Source organism: Protomyctophum parallelum (assembly GCF_964188405.1).
Source record: "Protomyctophum parallelum genome assembly, chromosome: 23".
NCBI classification, from domain to species: domain Eukaryota; kingdom Metazoa; phylum Chordata; class Actinopteri; order Myctophiformes; family Myctophidae; genus Protomyctophum; species Protomyctophum parallelum.
This window is the reverse complement of record NC_139715.1, coordinates 9,233,480-9,252,295: the sequence shown is the minus strand read 5'-3', so window position 1 is coordinate 9,252,295 and position 18,816 is coordinate 9,233,480. Positions and strand designations below refer to the sequence as shown.

The 18,816-nt window shown below is 45.0% G+C and overlaps 1 protein-coding gene across 4 annotated transcripts in view; it reads right to left on the bottom strand.

Moving 5' to 3' along the window:
• Positions 1-18,816, bottom strand: part of LOC310854268 (amyloid-beta A4 protein-like) — a 54,959-nt gene that overhangs the window by 8,985 nt on the left and 27,158 nt on the right. Inside the window, exons 2-11 of one of the 4 annotated variants that reach the window (XM_083758858.1) lie at positions 17,804-17,971; positions 14,693-14,822; positions 13,653-13,765; positions 13,281-13,471; positions 12,435-12,540; positions 11,401-11,692; positions 10,768-10,935; positions 4,287-4,420; positions 2,258-2,332; positions 1,024-1,182 (exon numbers count right to left, since the gene is read on the bottom strand). In XM_083758858.1, coding sequence (XP_083614984.1) covers positions 1,024-1,182; positions 2,258-2,332; positions 4,287-4,420; positions 10,768-10,935; positions 11,401-11,692; positions 12,435-12,540; positions 13,281-13,471; positions 13,653-13,765; positions 14,693-14,822; positions 17,804-17,971 — 1,536 coding nt within the window. The remainder of the gene's footprint in view (positions 1-1,023; positions 1,183-2,257; positions 2,333-4,286; positions 4,421-10,767; positions 10,936-11,400; positions 11,693-12,434; positions 12,541-13,280; positions 13,472-13,652; positions 13,766-14,692; positions 14,823-17,803; positions 17,972-18,816) is intronic. The other 3 variants (XM_083758859.1, XM_083758860.1, XM_083758861.1) reach the window with 3 other exon arrangements.

The window sequence follows — 18,816 nt, the reverse complement described above, 5'->3', positions numbered from 1 at the left end:
TTCAACCTTTATCGAATTCTCGGAAAAACACACAGAGGGCTGAGACCCTCTTTCACAGCGGTGCCGAGATTACAAGTCTGAGGAAAGCACAGACAATATAATTTAAAATACGGTATCTTGATTGGAATCAATCTCCACTCACTCCTCTCAGTCATGCAGCTACACAGACACATCCCAGGCACACTTTGGTAGGCCTATAGCCCTGTCCTGTTTGGATGACAATATTGCCTTTCCAACAGATTTTCATTAAAAAAAAAAAAAAAAAAAAAAACGATTATCGATTATTAATTTTCATAATCGATTTCGGGTCCTATCAACGATAATCGATTAATCGATTAATCGGACCCATCCCTATGATGAAGGCTCGTAGCCAAACACGTCTGCACTGGGTAGTTGAAAGTAGGTACATGCTAAATATTAGACAGATTTTTTAAGACCTGCATCTACTGCTATGAAAGCCAATCCTGATCCAAATATGAAGGAACACCGTAAAAGTCTTTTACGGCAATTTGGTTGTTTTAAAAAATAATTCGTTGAATGATTTTATGTCACCATAAAGTACACATCAATAGATCTCAGATACTTCTAGCTCCATTTATACATTACACGATTGCCTTGCAATTATTTGAGATAATTGCAGAATTCGCAATCCATTTTCAAACATTTTCCATACAATAACAGATCTACAAAACGTCGCACCGTGACGTGTTGCAAGATTGCACATCAGCAATCTTGCAAATATTAAAAAAGAAATTATGTCTGAATCATACGTATGTGCACTGTGGAATTTTTCATTACGAAGCCCAAAAGGCAAACCGGAAATATTTGTTTCATGTATCCATGTTTCAATATTCAATGTAAAAAAAATCGTAATAATCTGTGTGACAATTAAAATTCTGAAATCGTGACATCCCTAGCTGAGTTTGCGCGCACACCCTGGGGGGGGGGGGGGGGTCCTGCTTTAGTGCGGTCAAGTAGCTCTCCAGGGCCTGTGTGTGTGTGTGTGTGTGTGTGTGTACGTACCCTGGGGGGGTCTTGCTGTAGAGCGGTCAGGTAGCTCTCCAGGGCCAGCCGGCGGCGGTCGTTGAGCAGAGCCTCGACGCGCGCCATGTGCGTCTCCACCAGCTGCTGCCGCTCACTGGCCGCCTCCTGCTCCAACGACTCCACCTTCTCCTGGAAACGCTGCGCGCGTGAAATGGGACATTCTGCACCTTCAGTACACTCTGAATTCCGGACTATTACTTGCAATAGATAGAGTATTTATATATTGCAGTATATCCATAACTGTGTATACTTTCCCCAATTTTCAACGGTTTTTATTGTATTTTGACACTGGCTTTGGCAATGTAAATGTATGTTTTATCGTGCCAATAAAGCTCCATTGAATTGAATGTGTGTGTGTGTGTGTGTGTGTGTGTGTGTGTGTGTGTGTGTGTGTGTGTGTGTGTGTCAGGGCCGTGCAGAGAGCACTAAGGGGGCAGGGGCTCAAACCCCAGAAAAGGGTACATGTGTGTGCACGTAGCATGTGCCGATTTTTGGGGGTGGTGTTTTTGTGTGGTCCGTCCCTTGTGCCATTTCATGTCATTGGACAGTAAAATAAGTAATACGTTGTAGGAATAGCAAGAAATGACGAATTGCCATTTCTCTCTTTGGTCGTGCAGAACCACACGTCTCTTTATTCCATACACTCCGTCGTACTCACAACACAACAAGCACAACACACACCCCCATTTCCTTGTTTTACCCCAAAACCCCCACCCACTCTCTTAAGGTGAATTGAATGCCACAGACGAAAAACAGTCTAAGTCCACACTATTGATCCATAATGCATAAATGATAGATAAGGGTTCAGGACAACGAGGCCTTTTCGTGGAGGGGTCAGAATGAAATTTGGACTTACTGTTTTTTGTCAATTATGTCCCCAGAAAGTTCTTATTAGTCTGAAACTAAAACTGACTGATGGCAGCTAGCACATTAAAAGTATAATTATTTATGATACTGGAATTATCATTACTTGTCAAATGTTCGTCTTGAATGGCCAATGGCCCTTATTGGCCCCCCACATAAGCTCGTATTGCCCCCCCCCCCCCATAAGCCCTTATTGGCCCCCCACATAAGCCCTTATTGCCCCCCCACATGCCCTTATGTGGTCAATATATATATATATATTTTAGGGAAATCTGAGGAAAAATGGCAGGGGCTCAAGGCCCACTAGCCCTCCCCCTCTGCACGTGCCTGGTGTGTGTGTGTGTCTGACCTGGATAACAGCCTTCTTATCAGCTCGTGGTAAACTCTTGGCCTTCCTCTCTGCCTCCTCCCACTCTCGCATCACCTGGAGACAATTAACAAACGCGCAGGGATTAACCCATTTAGGACTGAGGCCGATTAAAAAAAGGTTTTCTGAAAAACCTGTTTCTATGTCAGTGGTGCTCAACCTTTTTCATGTCAAGAACCCCCAGAATTATCTGTATTTGGCCGCAGACCCCCATCTGAAAATATGTGTCGTCGTCCCCCCCAAGTGAGTTGAAAGAAATATATATTCAAAGATTTGCGCCACATTTTCAAGATTTTTTTTTTTTTTAAAAGACGTTCCAATCCAGAAAAAACAGGTTAAAAACAAACAAATGAGATCTCATGACTGAAACGTTTCGTCAGACCAATACAATCTATGTAAAGCGCTTTGAATAAAAAGTAGAGATGTCCCGATACTGTCGGATCGGCCCTTATTTGTCATATCGGTAAATATGCCAATCTAACCACCGATCCGACACAGGGGTAAGGGGTTGACACTATGGCAGGTAAATAAAATGTTGGGGCATGTGGAGTTTGCTTTCCAGTTGTTTAAACTGCAAGTGCACATTTGAGTCTGCTATATAAACACAACACGAGATATATAGCTAGACTTGACTCTTCGATAATACACTGGTTCACAAAATAGTTCAGTGACGGGGTAAAGGTACATTTGTACCTTTACAGGGCTGTCACTCTGAGAGCGTACAAATGGAACCAAATGGAGCCTTTGTCCATTTGCGTCCTTGTGCGTGCGTGCATGAGTGTGCAGTTTGTCTTCGCTCTCGCTTTTCCGAGCTGCGAAATCCTGAGCATGCACTGCTGACCGCACAGGGAGCTATACTTGATTTAGGAATGCAATTAGTGTGCTTGAACCATCGCAGCCGTGGCTATGCAGCAGACAGAGATTGTAAAGCAAACAATAAAACAAGGAAAAACACACCCATTGTTCTGCTTAAATCGCCACGCCTTTCCTCTCTCGCTCTTCCTCCATTTATGCCAACTTAGCTCTCATTCTCAACCCCCCCCCCCCCCACCCTCTCTCTCTGTGTCTGTGTGTAAGCTGTATACTAGGGACTACACCGCATGCAAAACGGTCTGCTAAGCAATTTTATCCCCCCACAGGCATCAGCAAGGTGTCGTGAAAATGCAAGAGCGATGTTTTCCAGGTTTGTGAGGTTTATGTCTCTCTTTATATCATTTTCAGGGTTGGATTTTGACATAGATAAGCCCGCCCATACACACACACACACACACACACACACACACACACACACACCTGAATGAATTCACCTGCGTGATTCCCATAGCCCAGGTTCCTGCTTTAAATTAGGGAAACACTCTTGGGCTGCTACGGTAAAACAATGTCCTAATTGTCAAATAATATAAGAAAGAGAAAAATGTTAAATGGCTTAGTTTGTGAACTAGTTGCAGATCAGCTATCTAATATGTATTTGTGCGGAACAAAGTCAAACTAAACTCCTAACTCTTAGAATTACAAGTGCTTGTCAGGGTGGGTGTCCCCAGTTCAACTATAATTATTTTGGGGGGGCAGCGGCCTGGAAAGGTATGAACAACTGCTGTAAACACTTGGCATGTCATGTTGTTTATTTATAGAGTCACCTTCCTTTCCAAACCTTCCATCGTCTGATTCAAATCTCTTTGCTTACTAAAGCCTCCTAATCATATCCTGACCTTCCCCATCTCACAAACCTACTTCCTCCCTGGAATGTTTAGTCACACATCTTCCACACCCATTTTCAATGGGTGTCGCTTGGTTTCGACGAGACCAGCTTGCTCCCTGCTTGCTCCATGGGGGGTGGGAGGAGGGCAGAAGACAGCCATGGAGCAAGCATTTGTCTCGTCAAAACCACGTGACTCCCATTAGAAATGAATTGCGAGCTGCTCTTCCCCCCCTCTCCCCCCAGGACAGCGAGAGTCAGCACCCTGTCTTTTATATGTGAGCGACCATATCAGTGGTGGGGAACTGGGTATACCTGGGACATGCGTTCGCGGTGCTTGGCCTCCAGGCTCTCCTTGGCCTTCTGGAAGTGGGCGTGCTCGTTCTCATCGCCAGGCGTCTCCAGGTAGTGGTCCACCGCGTCGGGGATGCTCGGCGTGGCTGTGGGCACTGAGATGTGTATGGGGGAGGGGGTTGACGACATGGCAAACGATGCCGCGGATGACCGGGGGGGGGAGGGGGGGGGGGGGGGGGGGGAGAGCGAGCGAGAGCGAGGGAGAGAGAGAGAGAGAGAGCGAGAGCGAAAGAGAGAGAGAAAATACACAGGAGGTTAAGAGTTGAGGAGTAGCAAGGAGACCAGACCTGGGTTATGACTCATTTCAAACGTTGTCGTGGTACGAGTCGACGCATACCGAAAATACAGAAAAATCTCACAGTGCGCACTGTGAACTTATAGACTAGGCTATTTTCGGTGAGGGACAACGTTGTACAATGAAGTATAAGGGGCCATGTCCACAGAAAGGGGGGGGGTGGGGGGGGGGGGGGGGGGGGGGGGGTATCATGTCCGATATCATGGAGTGAAAAGAAATCACCAGGTTATCATACACAGCCATGGACAATAAAACAAGTTTGGTGCTTTGGGGTGAAGTGGAGCAACTCTAGCGCGTCTTTACCATAGAAATGCATGAGAGAACACGCTGGAACAATTTCTGTGGACATGGCCCCTGAATCGCGCTTGATGTCAGAACAGCACTTCAATTCCAACGTCTTGCACCCGTTTATTTGGGATATGCCGAGTGGCCACACATGTGCGCACACACACACACACACACACACACACACACACACACACACACACACACACACACACACAAAACAACACCACAAATATCTCAACAGGAGTTAATGTCGTTAGCATGCAACCCAGCAAGAGAGAAACGAAGGTAGTAGCCAGAAATTATCGAGAGAAATAAGCAAGCAGGTCTATGAAAACTAGCCCAAAAGAAGTAGGCCACATGAGCACTTTAAACCTATACGCATCGGCCATTTGAAAATAGCAGCTCACAACGCATCGCATTTAAAACAAAATAGGCCCAAGTTAAAAATGTGTAATATTCTTTACCCAATATTTTAACAACACAGAACTGGTACGGGTGTCCCTGCCCTGGCATAACATGTTTTCAGATGGTGATACAGGAACAATTGCATAGTAATCTGAGGGTCCTTTTTTTATTCTTAAATTCTTAAATCACTTCCTCTGCCAACCTGGGGGGGGGTAGCAGACGGACCTCATGCTTCCTTCTATGCATGAGGAGTCCCAGCTGCTTGTTTCACCTGACAGGGGGTTAGTTTCCCCGGCCGGACATGGCGTGTCCAACCGGTTCCCTCCATCGGGCGCCCGGCTGGCCAGGGGGAGGTAGTTTAGAGACCTGGATTACTGCATGTTTTTTGTGAGGGTACCTATCCTAGGGGACACGGGGAGAACATGCAAACTCCACACAGAAGGGCCCTTTTGCCAACCCCGCCTCGGGTATGGGCGCTGATGACGCGGACGCTGAGTGTCCCCAGCGGGAATCGAACCCAGGACCTTCTAGCTGTGAGGCGACAGCACTACCGACTGTGCCACCGTGCCCCCCCCCCCGACGGTCCTTGACATGAAATTGTTTGAGAACCACTGGTTTAAACAACATCCCAAATAAGCAACTACACTTTAGAAACAAGCCCCCTCCCCCAAAATAACTAAACAATGAAAAACGCAACCTTCTACCAATATATTACAGACAAAAAACAAACCAAAGGCACTTATAAAAGAGGTTTGCTCAAAGCCAGAATTCAAGGCGACTCCTCCTCAGATGACCCACAGATAATTGTGTGACACAGACAAAAACCCTTCTCATCTGTTACTTTATTCAGAGCTTCATTTAGCGCCAACAGTCATTCTGCCGCTGGAATTCAGCCAAGAGCACAGATTACACTGCTTATCATGTCTAATAAAACACAGTAGAATATTTATAAACATTATTCCGTGACAACGATTAATTTACCTCATTTACTGCTAGAATTGTTTCCGTCTGTAGTCCCCCTACCCTGCCAAGGTCTCCAAGCCAGATATCTGATACCTGGTATCCTTTTCACTGGCCGAGCGTTGACTAACAATGGAGAGCTAAACAGATGGTGGCGATCAGCGATCTCAAACGGAATCAATAAAAAAACCCAATAGTTGTCAAAGTCGTCTTTTGGGGGATTTTTATTGATTAAGTTAGATTGCGCTCTTCACCACCGTATAGCACCGTATAGCTCTCGGTTGCTTTATATCGATAAACAGCAAATGAACCTGAAGTGAAAAGGTCTGCGTCCGTCCACTTAAATGTTAACGGAATGTTTTGAATCCTGATTATTCATCTGATTATTTTCCCAAATTGCGTTTTGATCAAAACAAGCTTTATTCACGACTCATAACCAAAGCGTCGTTACAAAAGGTTTGTTTCGGGGTGAATTAAAATAAGAGTGCGAACATGTTACACAGCCGTTTTTTCCTTACGGCCGGCACATTTTTGGTCTTCAAAAAATATGACCTTGCTCTGAAAAGACGTGGCAAGGGCTAAAGGCAGCGAGAAATACACCTACCATACAGATGTACTAGTTATACTGCATTGACATGCTCTACCATGCAGATATATTGTATTAGCATTACACATTGGCTAAAATAACCTTTCATTGATTCAAATAAGTCCTTGGTCGCAACACAAACACTGAGGAGTGTGCGTGTGTATACGCTTGTGCCCATGTCCTTCACCTGTAGCAGTGAAAGTGGTTGCTTTGTGTGTGTGAGTGTTTAGTCTGTTCTGTTGATGTGAGCGTGCTAGACTAGAGACATGTGAAACTGGTTATGTCTAAAGAGAACGCCTGATTTCACAGACTCACGAAAACATGCCAGCTTTTCTAATTTAACCCCATAGTGTCCTTATTCTGGACATGTCATACTAGGGTAACATCCACCAAAAATAGTCGATTTACAAGCTCACAATGCATTGTATGCAGGTCTGTAATCCAAGTAACTCGAGTACCGTTACTGTAATAATTCAACGTTTTCACTATTTGACATACAGAAAAGTATATGGTCTGGTAGAAACCTCATTATGTCCAAAACTGTTACTTTTCCTTTTCAGGATTCAAATAACAAAAAAGCTAAAGATCGACTAGCTCACAATAACGCGTTTCGAACTTGTGGATGTTCTGCTTTTGATGCTTTTGTGTGACTCTGTAGTATGATCAAGTAGGGTGTTAAACAATTTACAAAGTAAAAAAACACCAAATATATGGAGATAGGATCTTTCTGCCAGGCAGTGACAATACGGTTTAAGCGGGTTGAAGTCAGTGTTTTTTTTTGTCTCAACTCGATCCAGTGATTTGCTTGTCACCAAACGGGCCAGAACAACATGGCTTGGCCGCCCATCCGTGACTCACAGCCATGCCGAGTTTGGATCGGATGTCAAACACTGGCCCTCAACAGCGCTGACCCCGGCATTGATGGCTGATCGACCAGGCTCTAACCACGAGTGAGTGAGGTAAATGGTAAATGGTGCATTTACATTATATAGTGCCTCTATCCAATCGCTTTACAGAGATTGTGAATTACATTCACACACCGATGCCAGAGGAAACCATGCAAGGCACCAGCAACTAGGGGTTCAGAGTCTTGCTCAAGGACACTTCCGACATCAACTCTGGGGAGCCCGGTCACTCTACCCCTGAGCCACCGCCAACCCACTGCCGCTTCAGTGTGAGTGTGAGTGTGAGTGTGAGTGTGAGTGTGAGTGTGAGTGTGAGTGTGAGTGTGAGTGTGTGTGTGTGTGTGTGCGTGTGTGTGTGTGTGTGCACGCACTACTGCCAGGACCAAATGTCCCCACAAGTATAGCAGCATGTGAGAAACAGAAATTGTGTTTCCCTGGTCCCGACAAGAGCAATACTTGTTTCCTGGTTTAAATAAAGGGGTTTGCGATTGCGAACTTTGCGTTCATAGTTTTGGCTCATTTATACTTAGTTACTGCATATATGCCAGCGTCGTGAATCCGAAATGTCAGCTCTACAAGCTTACAAATGTCAGATCTACAAGCTCAAAATGTGTCCCGCTGTCAACTTGTACATCGATCGACTAATCGGGCTAAAATCCATAAAATCACTGTCCTCACGAGTATAGGAATACAAATAGGTGTGTGAGAAAAGGGGCCGTGTGTGGGCACAGCGGGTGAAAAACAGTGCATTCTCATTCCCATGTTGCAGCAGGCATGCTCAGCAGAGCAGAAATCGCACACCCGCACAGACGGTAGTACACCCCCCCCCCCCCCACACACACACACACCCACACCCACACCCCCACACACACACACAAGTAGTAGGGGGCAATACGGGGAGAGGGCGATCACATTATTGCGGTTTACTGCAAGGCTTAACATTGTGCTACGAACACTGAAGCACTGCTGGGTGCGCGCACAAGGTCAATGAACCTTGCACAGCATTAAAATCACCACCAGAGCAAAACCTTTAGACTTCCTGCTTATTACTTTTGCCCTTTTTTGTGTCAGGTGAAACCACCTGACTAATGAAAAGCTCCTGAAAACTTTGACCTGTTCTAGCCCTATAGTCATACCGACGGCTTAGCCTGACGGGCTGCCTCGTCTGCCTCCTCTGGCCAATAGGACACGGCGTCCATGCACACACACACACACACACACACACACACACACACACACACACACACACACACACACACACACACACACACACACACACACACACACACACACACACACACACACACACACACACACACACACACACACACACACACACACACACACACACACACACACACACACACACACACACACACACACACGCACCTCTGGGCAACGGGATAGCGAGCAACTGCATGCCGGGTATCCATGCATACACCGCCGGGTCCGCTCCGTGGAAGGGCTGATTTCCACATTCCGCGCCCCACCGCAGCCAGCCAGCCACAACAACACACAGTCATTGAACCACGAACAGAACGTCGCAAACGAACGAAAACAACTGCTGCGAGGTAGTGACACAGAAACATACATACTAAAAATAATACTAATACAACAGATACAAGAACACAACGCACAGGACAGAGCTCCTTTCACCCGACAAATATTACTATGTAATCTCAACATGGTCGGCAAAATCCATTTCCATCCATTGAGTTCAGTTTCTGACTCAATGATCCAGTCAATAGAAACAATAGAATGGAACAATAGAAATGACCGGGACACGATATAAGGCAGACCTTAGCGCGGCAGATGTTTTAGTTCATAAATCACAGCATTCTAAACATTTGTGTGCACGGGGCATTATTCCTGGAGAGGCCTGGCCCCCAGAAACAGATCCCTAAAACCATCCATTACATCAGTGTTTCCCACCCAGTGGGTCACAGACCTATTTATATGAGTCACTCAGGAGTCACTAAATAAATCCATTTTGTCATTTCCTAAATGAACTGTACCGTAAAAAAGGAAATAAAGTTAAAAAACGAGCTGATCTACAAGCTCACAATGCTTCGCGACCCGTTTTATTAGTTTGGGTCCCAGGGCGACATCAAATTTCTCTTCTGTGGTTGCCTGCATTACATAACCACATGAATCAACACCAGCATCCCTATTTATGGGTCAAACATTTGGCCAAAATAACCGTCCCACAAGCTCACAACGGTCATTTTCTGAAAAGAGGACAGAGCCATGAGGGACTCCGGTCAATGCATAATAGGGTTGAAGTGGTTAAAAGATTGAGCACACTCAAAGCAAGTTAGGGGTTAGAGGGAAACGGTCCATAGGACGGAAGGGTAGAAGACTGCAAACTTACAGGTTACTTAAAAGCAGGTGTTATTATAGTGAGCTAAAAGTTGCAAAATAACAAAAACTAGAATTGACAAAAAAATATTCAGTTAACTGAAATTAAAATAAAAACTGTTGTGTAGGCCTCTTTAAAACAAAACTACTGAAACAAACTAAAATTATAGATGTAAAACTGCCATAGTTGTAGAATTTGTCCAAAATCATCTAAATCCCACATTTCGATAAAAACAACTAGAACTAATTATTGTCTATTAAAAATAAACTAAAGGTAAGCAAAATAATAATTATAAAATAATAAAAGGGTTTACTACTACTAACCCAAACTAAACTAATAAAAATAAAAAATACAAATAATGATGAAAAGGTCACTATAATAACATTGCCTAGAAAAGTAAGGATTAGGGACGGACCAGGAGAAAGCTGGCAGTCCGCTAGTGGTGCAGTGGTTCTCAAAGTGGGGGTCCAGCCCAGGGACACTCCAAATGGACCCTTACAAGTCTGTAACTCTTGGTTCCATTTGTATACTGTCAGAGTTAAGGGGGGGAGGGGGGGTCCTTGAACTTTGAAAGATTGAGAGCCACTGGCACTAGCGGCTATAGCGGTTAGCGGCTAGCCGAGGCCTTTGCGAACAGGACTTACTGACACTGCTGCACACAGACAGGCAGTACTCCTCCGACTCAAAGTTATTCCGGTTGCCGCCGCAGCCGCCGTAGATAAACTGGGCACAGCGGCCCTCCTGCCGGTCAAAGAACCAGCGCGGCAGCATGGCACGGCACGGCCCAGTCTCCGCGCTGGCGCGGCACACCTCTGCGAGGGAGAGGGAGGGGCACACACACAGTGTCGTTACTGTCCCGTTACCTCCCGCATGCGGCTTTGCCACGGGACAGTTAAGTGTGTCCTTAATGACGGGACTGGAGGAGACTGTGCAAAAAACCCCACATGACCACCGGGGTTTCGAAGACTCTTGTTTAGACTTAAACTTAAATTGAATGCCGTTGAATTCAGCCCGGCATCCATATTTTGGACATTTATGTGCAAACGTGAATAACTAAATAAATACATTTATATTATTACAAAATACATTTCTAACAAATTACAAATTTACGATTAAATAAATATAAAAAATATATATAAAAAAATTGCCAATTACTGTTTTCAGCTGGGGTTTTTTTTTTAAGTGTAAGGTAGCACTAAAAATGAAAATGAATAAATTAAACAGCTGAAATTAGGCACAAAAAATAACCATAGAAAATAAAAAACGCGCGGCCTCACCTCTGACCACCTCCTCCACAGACTCGGTGGTGGTGGTGGTGGTGGTGGTCGTAGTCATGGCGACTGCGTTGGTGGTGGGCTCGCCGCCGTCGTCCTCCTCGTCGTCTTCATCGTCGTCGTCGTCATCGTCGGCGGCGGCGTCGTCGAGCGTGTCGACGACGTCCTCCTCCTCCTCCTCAACGCCTCCCGCCTCCTCGTCATCATCGTCCTCTTCATCCTCCTCGTCCTCCGCACCGTCTCCGTCCCGGTCGTTGTCCAGCGCCTCCTCCACCTCCTCCTCAGCCTCCTCCTCCTGTAGAGAGACGGAGTGGAGGAATTTTTTTTTAACTTAAAGTAGCTATAAGCAATAATGTCAAAATTTGAATGACCTTTATTTTCTTTTTTCAGCCAGCAATGGGTAAAACGCTACCTCTAGGGGCCACAATCTGCATTCAAAGATTTTCCTAGAAGCTTTGCCATTGGTCGGGAAAAAAGACTGGCAAATCGACCGACCACTTACCGACCGCCCGTCCGATCTCTTTTGGATTTCGCCCTTGCTGTTCATGCATTCGGTCAATCATTGTTTTCAATTGTTTAAAAAACAGAGCTGTCCTCTCTTCTCACCTTGAGATGACCTGCTCATGCTTTGAACGTGTATTGTTATTGTCCTCCCTTGGTTGATGATGCTTGAATTGTCAAAAAAAAAAAGAACGAGCTTGCTTGAAGAGCTAGCTTCTCTACAGTATATTATTCTGTGGCTGCAACTAGTCAAACCATTTTTGATCATTGGCTGTCCAGATTCTACAAATGTCTTCTAAATCATGACAGTTTTCTATGTTTCTATGTGGTTCTCAAACTATTTCATGTCAAGGACCCCAAAAATGATATGGCCACCGACCCCCCCCCCCCCCCCCCCCCCATCTGAAAATTGGGTTGTTGACTCCCTCTGCCAAACCTGGGGAGAGCAACGGGCTGACCTCAACAATGCAACATAACGGCGATCATCTTGAATGATTGTGATTAGGCGCGTTATGCGCTCGTTCTGACAGGCTTACCTGCTGCTGCTGCTGTTCCAGCACCACGGCAGGAGGAGCAGCCGTCCTGATGTCCTCCACCTCCTCCTCCACCTGCTGATCGGCTGGCTCTGGCTCTCTCACCATGCTGAGGAGGAGAGAGAACACAGCGCAGGGGGATGACACGCAGTATGGACGCATAGCATAGCGCTGCCAAGATTCTAATGAAATGGCAAAAATACGAAAAGTAAATTGGAAAAAATGTCTGGCCTTCTTTGGCCCCTGGTCGTGGAACGACCTACAGGTCCAGACTAAAACTGGCAGTGAAAGTTCCTTTGAGAAGTTTCAAAGGGATCATCTTTGATGTACAGTCCAACACCTCGCCCTGCCACTAAAAGATAATTATTTATTTTGAGGTAATCGTAATCTCATGGATGGACAGCTGGGTACAGTAGCTATTCACGAGATTTTCTCGTGCCAGCACAGATTGTGTTAATCATTCATTATTTGAACTGGGGACCCCCCGTCCTGACAAGCACTTGTTGTAGGAGTGGAGGCATTACATTAAGTTTCACTCGGTTCTTACATTGTGAAAATAGCTGATCTACAAGATAGCTAAGCTTCTAGATTGGCTTTCTTTTACCAGTTTTTATAGTATGTAGCTTGTTGATTACTTTTGATGCATTCCTTTTTTGTTTTAGGTAATAAAAAAGGTCTTAAAAGTAAAACAAAAAATCACTTCACTATTATTTGGGGACCCACTGTACCTGTTCTTTTTCAACCTACGGTACACCAAGTATCCTCACCAATAATAGCAGATCTACAAGCTCACAACGTTGTCAGCTTGTAGAGGAACTTGTGTGTGTGTGTGTGTGTGCACACACGTACCTGTTGTCCGAGTAGTCTGTCTCGGCGCCACCCCACCACACGTCAGAGTCGTCGTCATCCTGTTCTGCGCTGTCGGCATCATGCTCCGCCTCCGCGGGGCAGCACACAAACTCCACGCCGCGGAAGCGGTCGATGGCGCACGGCAGCAGCATCCCGTAGTCGTGGAGGTTCATGGTGCGGTCCCCGCACGACTGGAGCGACCGGGGGGGGGAAGGGGGGGGGGGAAGAGAGAGAGAGAGATTTGGCATTTTAACAGAGGTTGTGGGGTTCCCACAGGAAAAGGCTTTACGAGAGCCTCTATACTTGAGTTGAGTGTGCATATTGAGAGTGAGTTTTTATACTCTCCGAGTTAAATGGACAATGCGCACGTACCTCTTTAGCCACAGTGTGCCAGTGCAGGTGACTCTCACATTGGTCCATACGCTCCTGGTGCAGGAACTTACACTTGTCGGGAACCAGCAAGGCGTCGCTCACAAACTCCCCGACTGCAGCGCACACACACACGCACACGCACACACACACACTTAATGTTTTATATTGATTAAGGTTGGTCGGTACCGGCCTCCTTGGGAACGGTACAAGTTGAAAACAATGAAAATCGGAAATACATACCCCACCCTAGTATGCAATACCCGTTATATCCATTGTCATAGCATCCGTTTGAACTGTCTGTCTAAGTCCTTGTGCAGTGGTAAATGTTTTAACTGTCTGTCTAAGTCCTTGTGCAGTGGTAAATGTTTGAACTGTCTGTCTAAGTCCTTGTGCAGTGGTAAATGTCTGTGGAGATGAGAATGTGTAAAAAGTGCAAACTGATCGAGGCTTCATGGTGGTGTGAAATTGTTACAAAATAAGTACTCTAACTACTCCTTTAACCTACCACAGGTCATCTCATATTCATTCCAGGATAAATGCCGTACACTCAGCGCTGTCCCCTGTCAATTAATCATATTTTACAATGTACATTTCAAATGTGGAGAAGCAGCATGCCGTTTTCTTTATGTCAGTGATTCCCAGAGACCCCCAGGGGTCCTTGAGGGAGTTCCAGGGGGTCCTCAGCTAAATGATAGTTTGGAACCAAGTGGGCCCTTATGGGTCTGTTAACTATGAGAGTGTACAAATGGAATCGTTCCATTTGTACACTCCCAGTTAAATTAACATTGATTTTACAATATAAATTGAGGGTTCCGGAGATAGATATGTCAAACTGAGGGGTCCTAGAAATTAAATGGGTTGAGAATCACTGCTAGAGCCGTAAAAACCTTCTCTTGTGGGGGTCCCTGGCATATCTTTTCAAATGGGGGTCCGCAGGCTAATTAGTGTCAGTTTGGGGGTTTTGGAACCACTGCTTGCTACGTGCCACACACACACACACACACACACACACAAACACACCCAGGCTTACGGTCTCTTACCCAGACAGCGGTAGGGCACGACGATGTGCATGTGACTGCGGCATTGCTTGCGTCCCTTCTTGCACCAGTTCTGGATGCTGATTGGCTGGTTGGCTTCGACCACATTGGTGATCTGGAGCTCTGGGTAAACCTGCACACACAGTTTCAAGTTGTATTATGTTTTGCTCAGGCCTATAGGAGACACTCAGGGAATCAGAAGGTCCCCCCCGGTTAATAGTTTGTAAATGGCTGTTAACTCATTCCCCGGCCTAGGGCGAGATAAATTAATGATCACAGATGGCCTAGGGCGAGACTGGACAAGATAAGGGTTTAATAATGGCTCTTGGCATCATCGTCGCGAGGCAACCCTTCGCTTCCGCGATGTCATCTATTATTTTCCATCATCGGGTCCTGGGCTAGACGCGATCCAAAAAACTCTTTGTATTGGAATTGAGGTGATCATACAAAACATAATCCATGTTTTTGGAGGAAGTTATGGCGACCTCACGGGACCGTTTCAGCTGTTGTGATCACAACACATGGATCTAACATACGGCCCTGATATGCTTCCGTGATCCCCAAAGTAGGACGATACCGGCGGTGTCGAAAGAAAAAAAAAACGTGGCATTCGTGGCAAACGTGACAAGTGATGGTGAGGGCCGCATGTGGCCCCTGGCCGCAAGTTGCCCATGTATGAATAGTTAAAATAGCCAAAGATGTTTAGGGATAAGAGGTAAGGTCAGTCTATTACCCCTTATCGCTGGGTAAATGCAGTCTATTACCCCTTATCGCTGGGTAAATGCAGTCTATTACCCCTTATCGCTGGGTAAATGCAGTCTAGTACCCCTTATCGCTGGGTAAATGCAGTGTATTACCCCTTATCGCTGGGTAAATGCAGTATATTACCCCTTATCGCTGGGTAAATGCGGTCTATTACCCCTTATCGCTGGGTAAATGCAGTCCATTACCCCTTATCGCTGGGTAAATGCAGTCTATTACCCCTTATCGCTGGGTAAATGCAGTATATTACACCTTATCGCTGGGTAAATGATGTCCATTACCCCTTATCGCTGGGTAAATGCAGTCTATTACCCCTTATCGCTGGGTAAATGCAGTCTATTACCCCTTATCGCTGGGTAAATGCAGTCTATTACCCCTTATCGCTGGGTAAATGCAGCGAAAACATTGAATGTTCAGCATGTGCAAATGTGCTGTGAAAAAAAGAAATACCCTAAGCGAGTTGGGGACCAAAGGATTATTTCACATTTAGTTATTTTGGAAGCAAATTTCCCCTTGATAAAAAATGTTGACTCGCTACATCAAATACGTCTTCCCTCGCACAGTTCACTATAACACCCCTATAAGCACAAGAGAAGCGACTAGTCAAATGACCACTTTAAGCCTATGTACAGTATATTGGCCATTTGAAAATAGGCAATCTACACGAACAAAACTCTGGTACAGGGGGGTCCCTGGCACAAATTATAATTCCAGATGTGGGGTCCGTGTGCAATATACATTCATTTGGGGGTCCTTGACCTGACAATGTTTGAGAACCACTCGTTTAAACAATAATCAAAACATTTGGAAGCCACCCCAAAACAAGCAACTTACGCTCAGAAACGAGGCCAAATCTTCATCACACAAACATTAGACGAATCTGAACAAACGAGGCCACTTCCCATGTTATGTTTCTACACTGAAACACAACAGGAAAAACTGTTTGACGGGGGAGACAGGACAAGGGAGCCAGTGGAATTCAATTCACGTCCTGGTTCCAGTTATCTATATTGTTTTTTTTAAAGGATGGTGACATTTAGAGCAGTGGTTCCAAAACATTTTAGCCCGTGACCCAAAAGAGAAATTCGATGTCTCCCCGGGACCCAAACTAGTAAAAATAGCATATCTACAAATCGGCTATTTTCATATTCACCTACATGTACACATTTACATTTGTTTTCTACTTTATGGAATTTATTTTTGCTTTTTGGTAAGCGATTATTGTCCCATTGCTACTCTCTGCAATCTAAGTAAATGATTACCTTGTCTACTAAATGCCTAAATGTTGTAAATTAGGTTATAATAACTATAGAGAACTATAACGAAGAGTGCTTGGGGGGGACCTTGGTGCAGTGATTCCCAAACCTTTTCATTGTTAAGGACCCTCCATTTTCATATGCATTAGGCCACATATTCCCAGAGATTCTTATCCTCTCTGTCTGAGAGGCGCGCACTGGTGTCCGTTTATTTTTTAAAGCCATCTCAGGAATGCCCCTCCCCCTTATATATGCTCTATGTTGGATCAGAATCCAAGTCCCCATCAGACTCGTTCGAGTGACTTTCTGTCCCTCAAGGATCCATTTTCTCACACAAGGTAGCATTTTCTGTCAGCGCCCCATTTGATTGGAACAAGCTCCAGAAGTCCTTTCAGGGAAAATGGTTTCTAACACTTTTGTTTTCGGTCTGTTTTAGTTATCCGTTTTAATTCTTTGAATAGAGTATTTTCTGTAGGGGTGTAACGATACATTTTAACAGCGATACGATACGTAACATGATACATGGTTGACGATTCGATACATGGATAATATTGGTTCATTATGGCGATCCGATATGATACGATTCAATGATTTGAAATCGATACAGTAACTATTTTAAATACATTGACATTATTTTAAACTAAGTAGCCTAATTAAACCCCTCTTTCTTTTTTCTTCAAAAAAATGCTAAATACCACGCACAAAAATGTAGTATTGATGCAATCGATTATTTGCATAGCAAAACGATTCAATACCGATTTGCATTGCAAAACGATACGATACATAGTCAATGTTCGATTTTAATTCTTGAAATTAAAATCGACAATATCGCACCCCTAATTTTCTGTTTTCTGATTCATATATTTAATATTACTGTATAATAATGCATATTCCTGTTTATTTTGTGTTCTGTATATCGGCAACATTGAAAATGAAGGCCTGCCCCATCAACTGTACACCGAGTTGAAACGAAGGTTATGATAACTCTGAGAGGGCAAAAATCTAACCAAACGGACTCGTCCGGCTCCATTTGGTTCCATGTTTCGCCCCCCTCAGAGTTACCAACCACAGTGACGCCTGTCCCACTCATCCTCACCTCCTGGCAGTACTGCAGGATTCCCTCTTTGGTGCCGATGCAGCTCTTGGTGCCCGAGGGGTCGGACTCCCACTTGCCGCTCTGCACGTTGATGTGCATGTTGAGCTTCCCACAGAACATGGCCACCTGGGGCTCAGCCAAAAGACCCATGGACACGTCTGTAGGCACCTGATATGTGAGAGAGAGAGAGAGAGAGAGATTTTAAGGAATTATTCACACCAAAGCATTTCCTACATTAACGCAAGTTGCCACAGGCTACAATAACTCCGTATTGAAATCCTCCATTTTGACATGTTCATTTTGTTCAAACAATAGTTGTGCTCTGAAGGGACGAAACTTGAAAATGACTTTGTAACACAGACAGAACAGAGAAAGCGAATAGCAAAGACAGACAGACAGAGGCAGGTGAAAACAGCCGATTTTCAGGTTTTAGGTTGTCTATTTTGACATAGAAACAAAGACCGTAGGGCTGAAGTGGGTTTGGCTCGTCCACCGTGGAAAGACGCCGTATGGCAGCAATTAATCTTTCAAAAAGCGGGAGACCTCGAGGAGCGAGAGAGAAAAGAAAGATGGAGATTAGCATACGAGGTGGGGAGAAAAGACAGGCTGACAGGCTTCATTGGGAGGGGCAGGAGGAGTCATAAAAATGACAGCAGTGAAGAACAAATGGATGAGGGGGGACAGGAATGAGGGGAGAGAGGGATCAGGGCTGCCACCATTAGAATTTGAGGTAGACGATAAGTAGCCACACAAATAATCGCGGTTGACGATTTAACTCATTGATTGCCACCATCGACTCCGGCGGATGCAGCGGCGTCATTTATTTTGAGGACCCCCAAAACGAACCGTAAGGAAGGGGAAAAAAATCATTAAAATTAAATTCATCAGAACCGTGAGATAGCTGCAATTTCTTACACTACCAAGTGTTTGTCTTGGCAATTTTGGCAATTTGAAGCCGATCTACAAGCTCACAACATGTCACTTAGCTTGTAGATTGTACAAAGTAGATAATA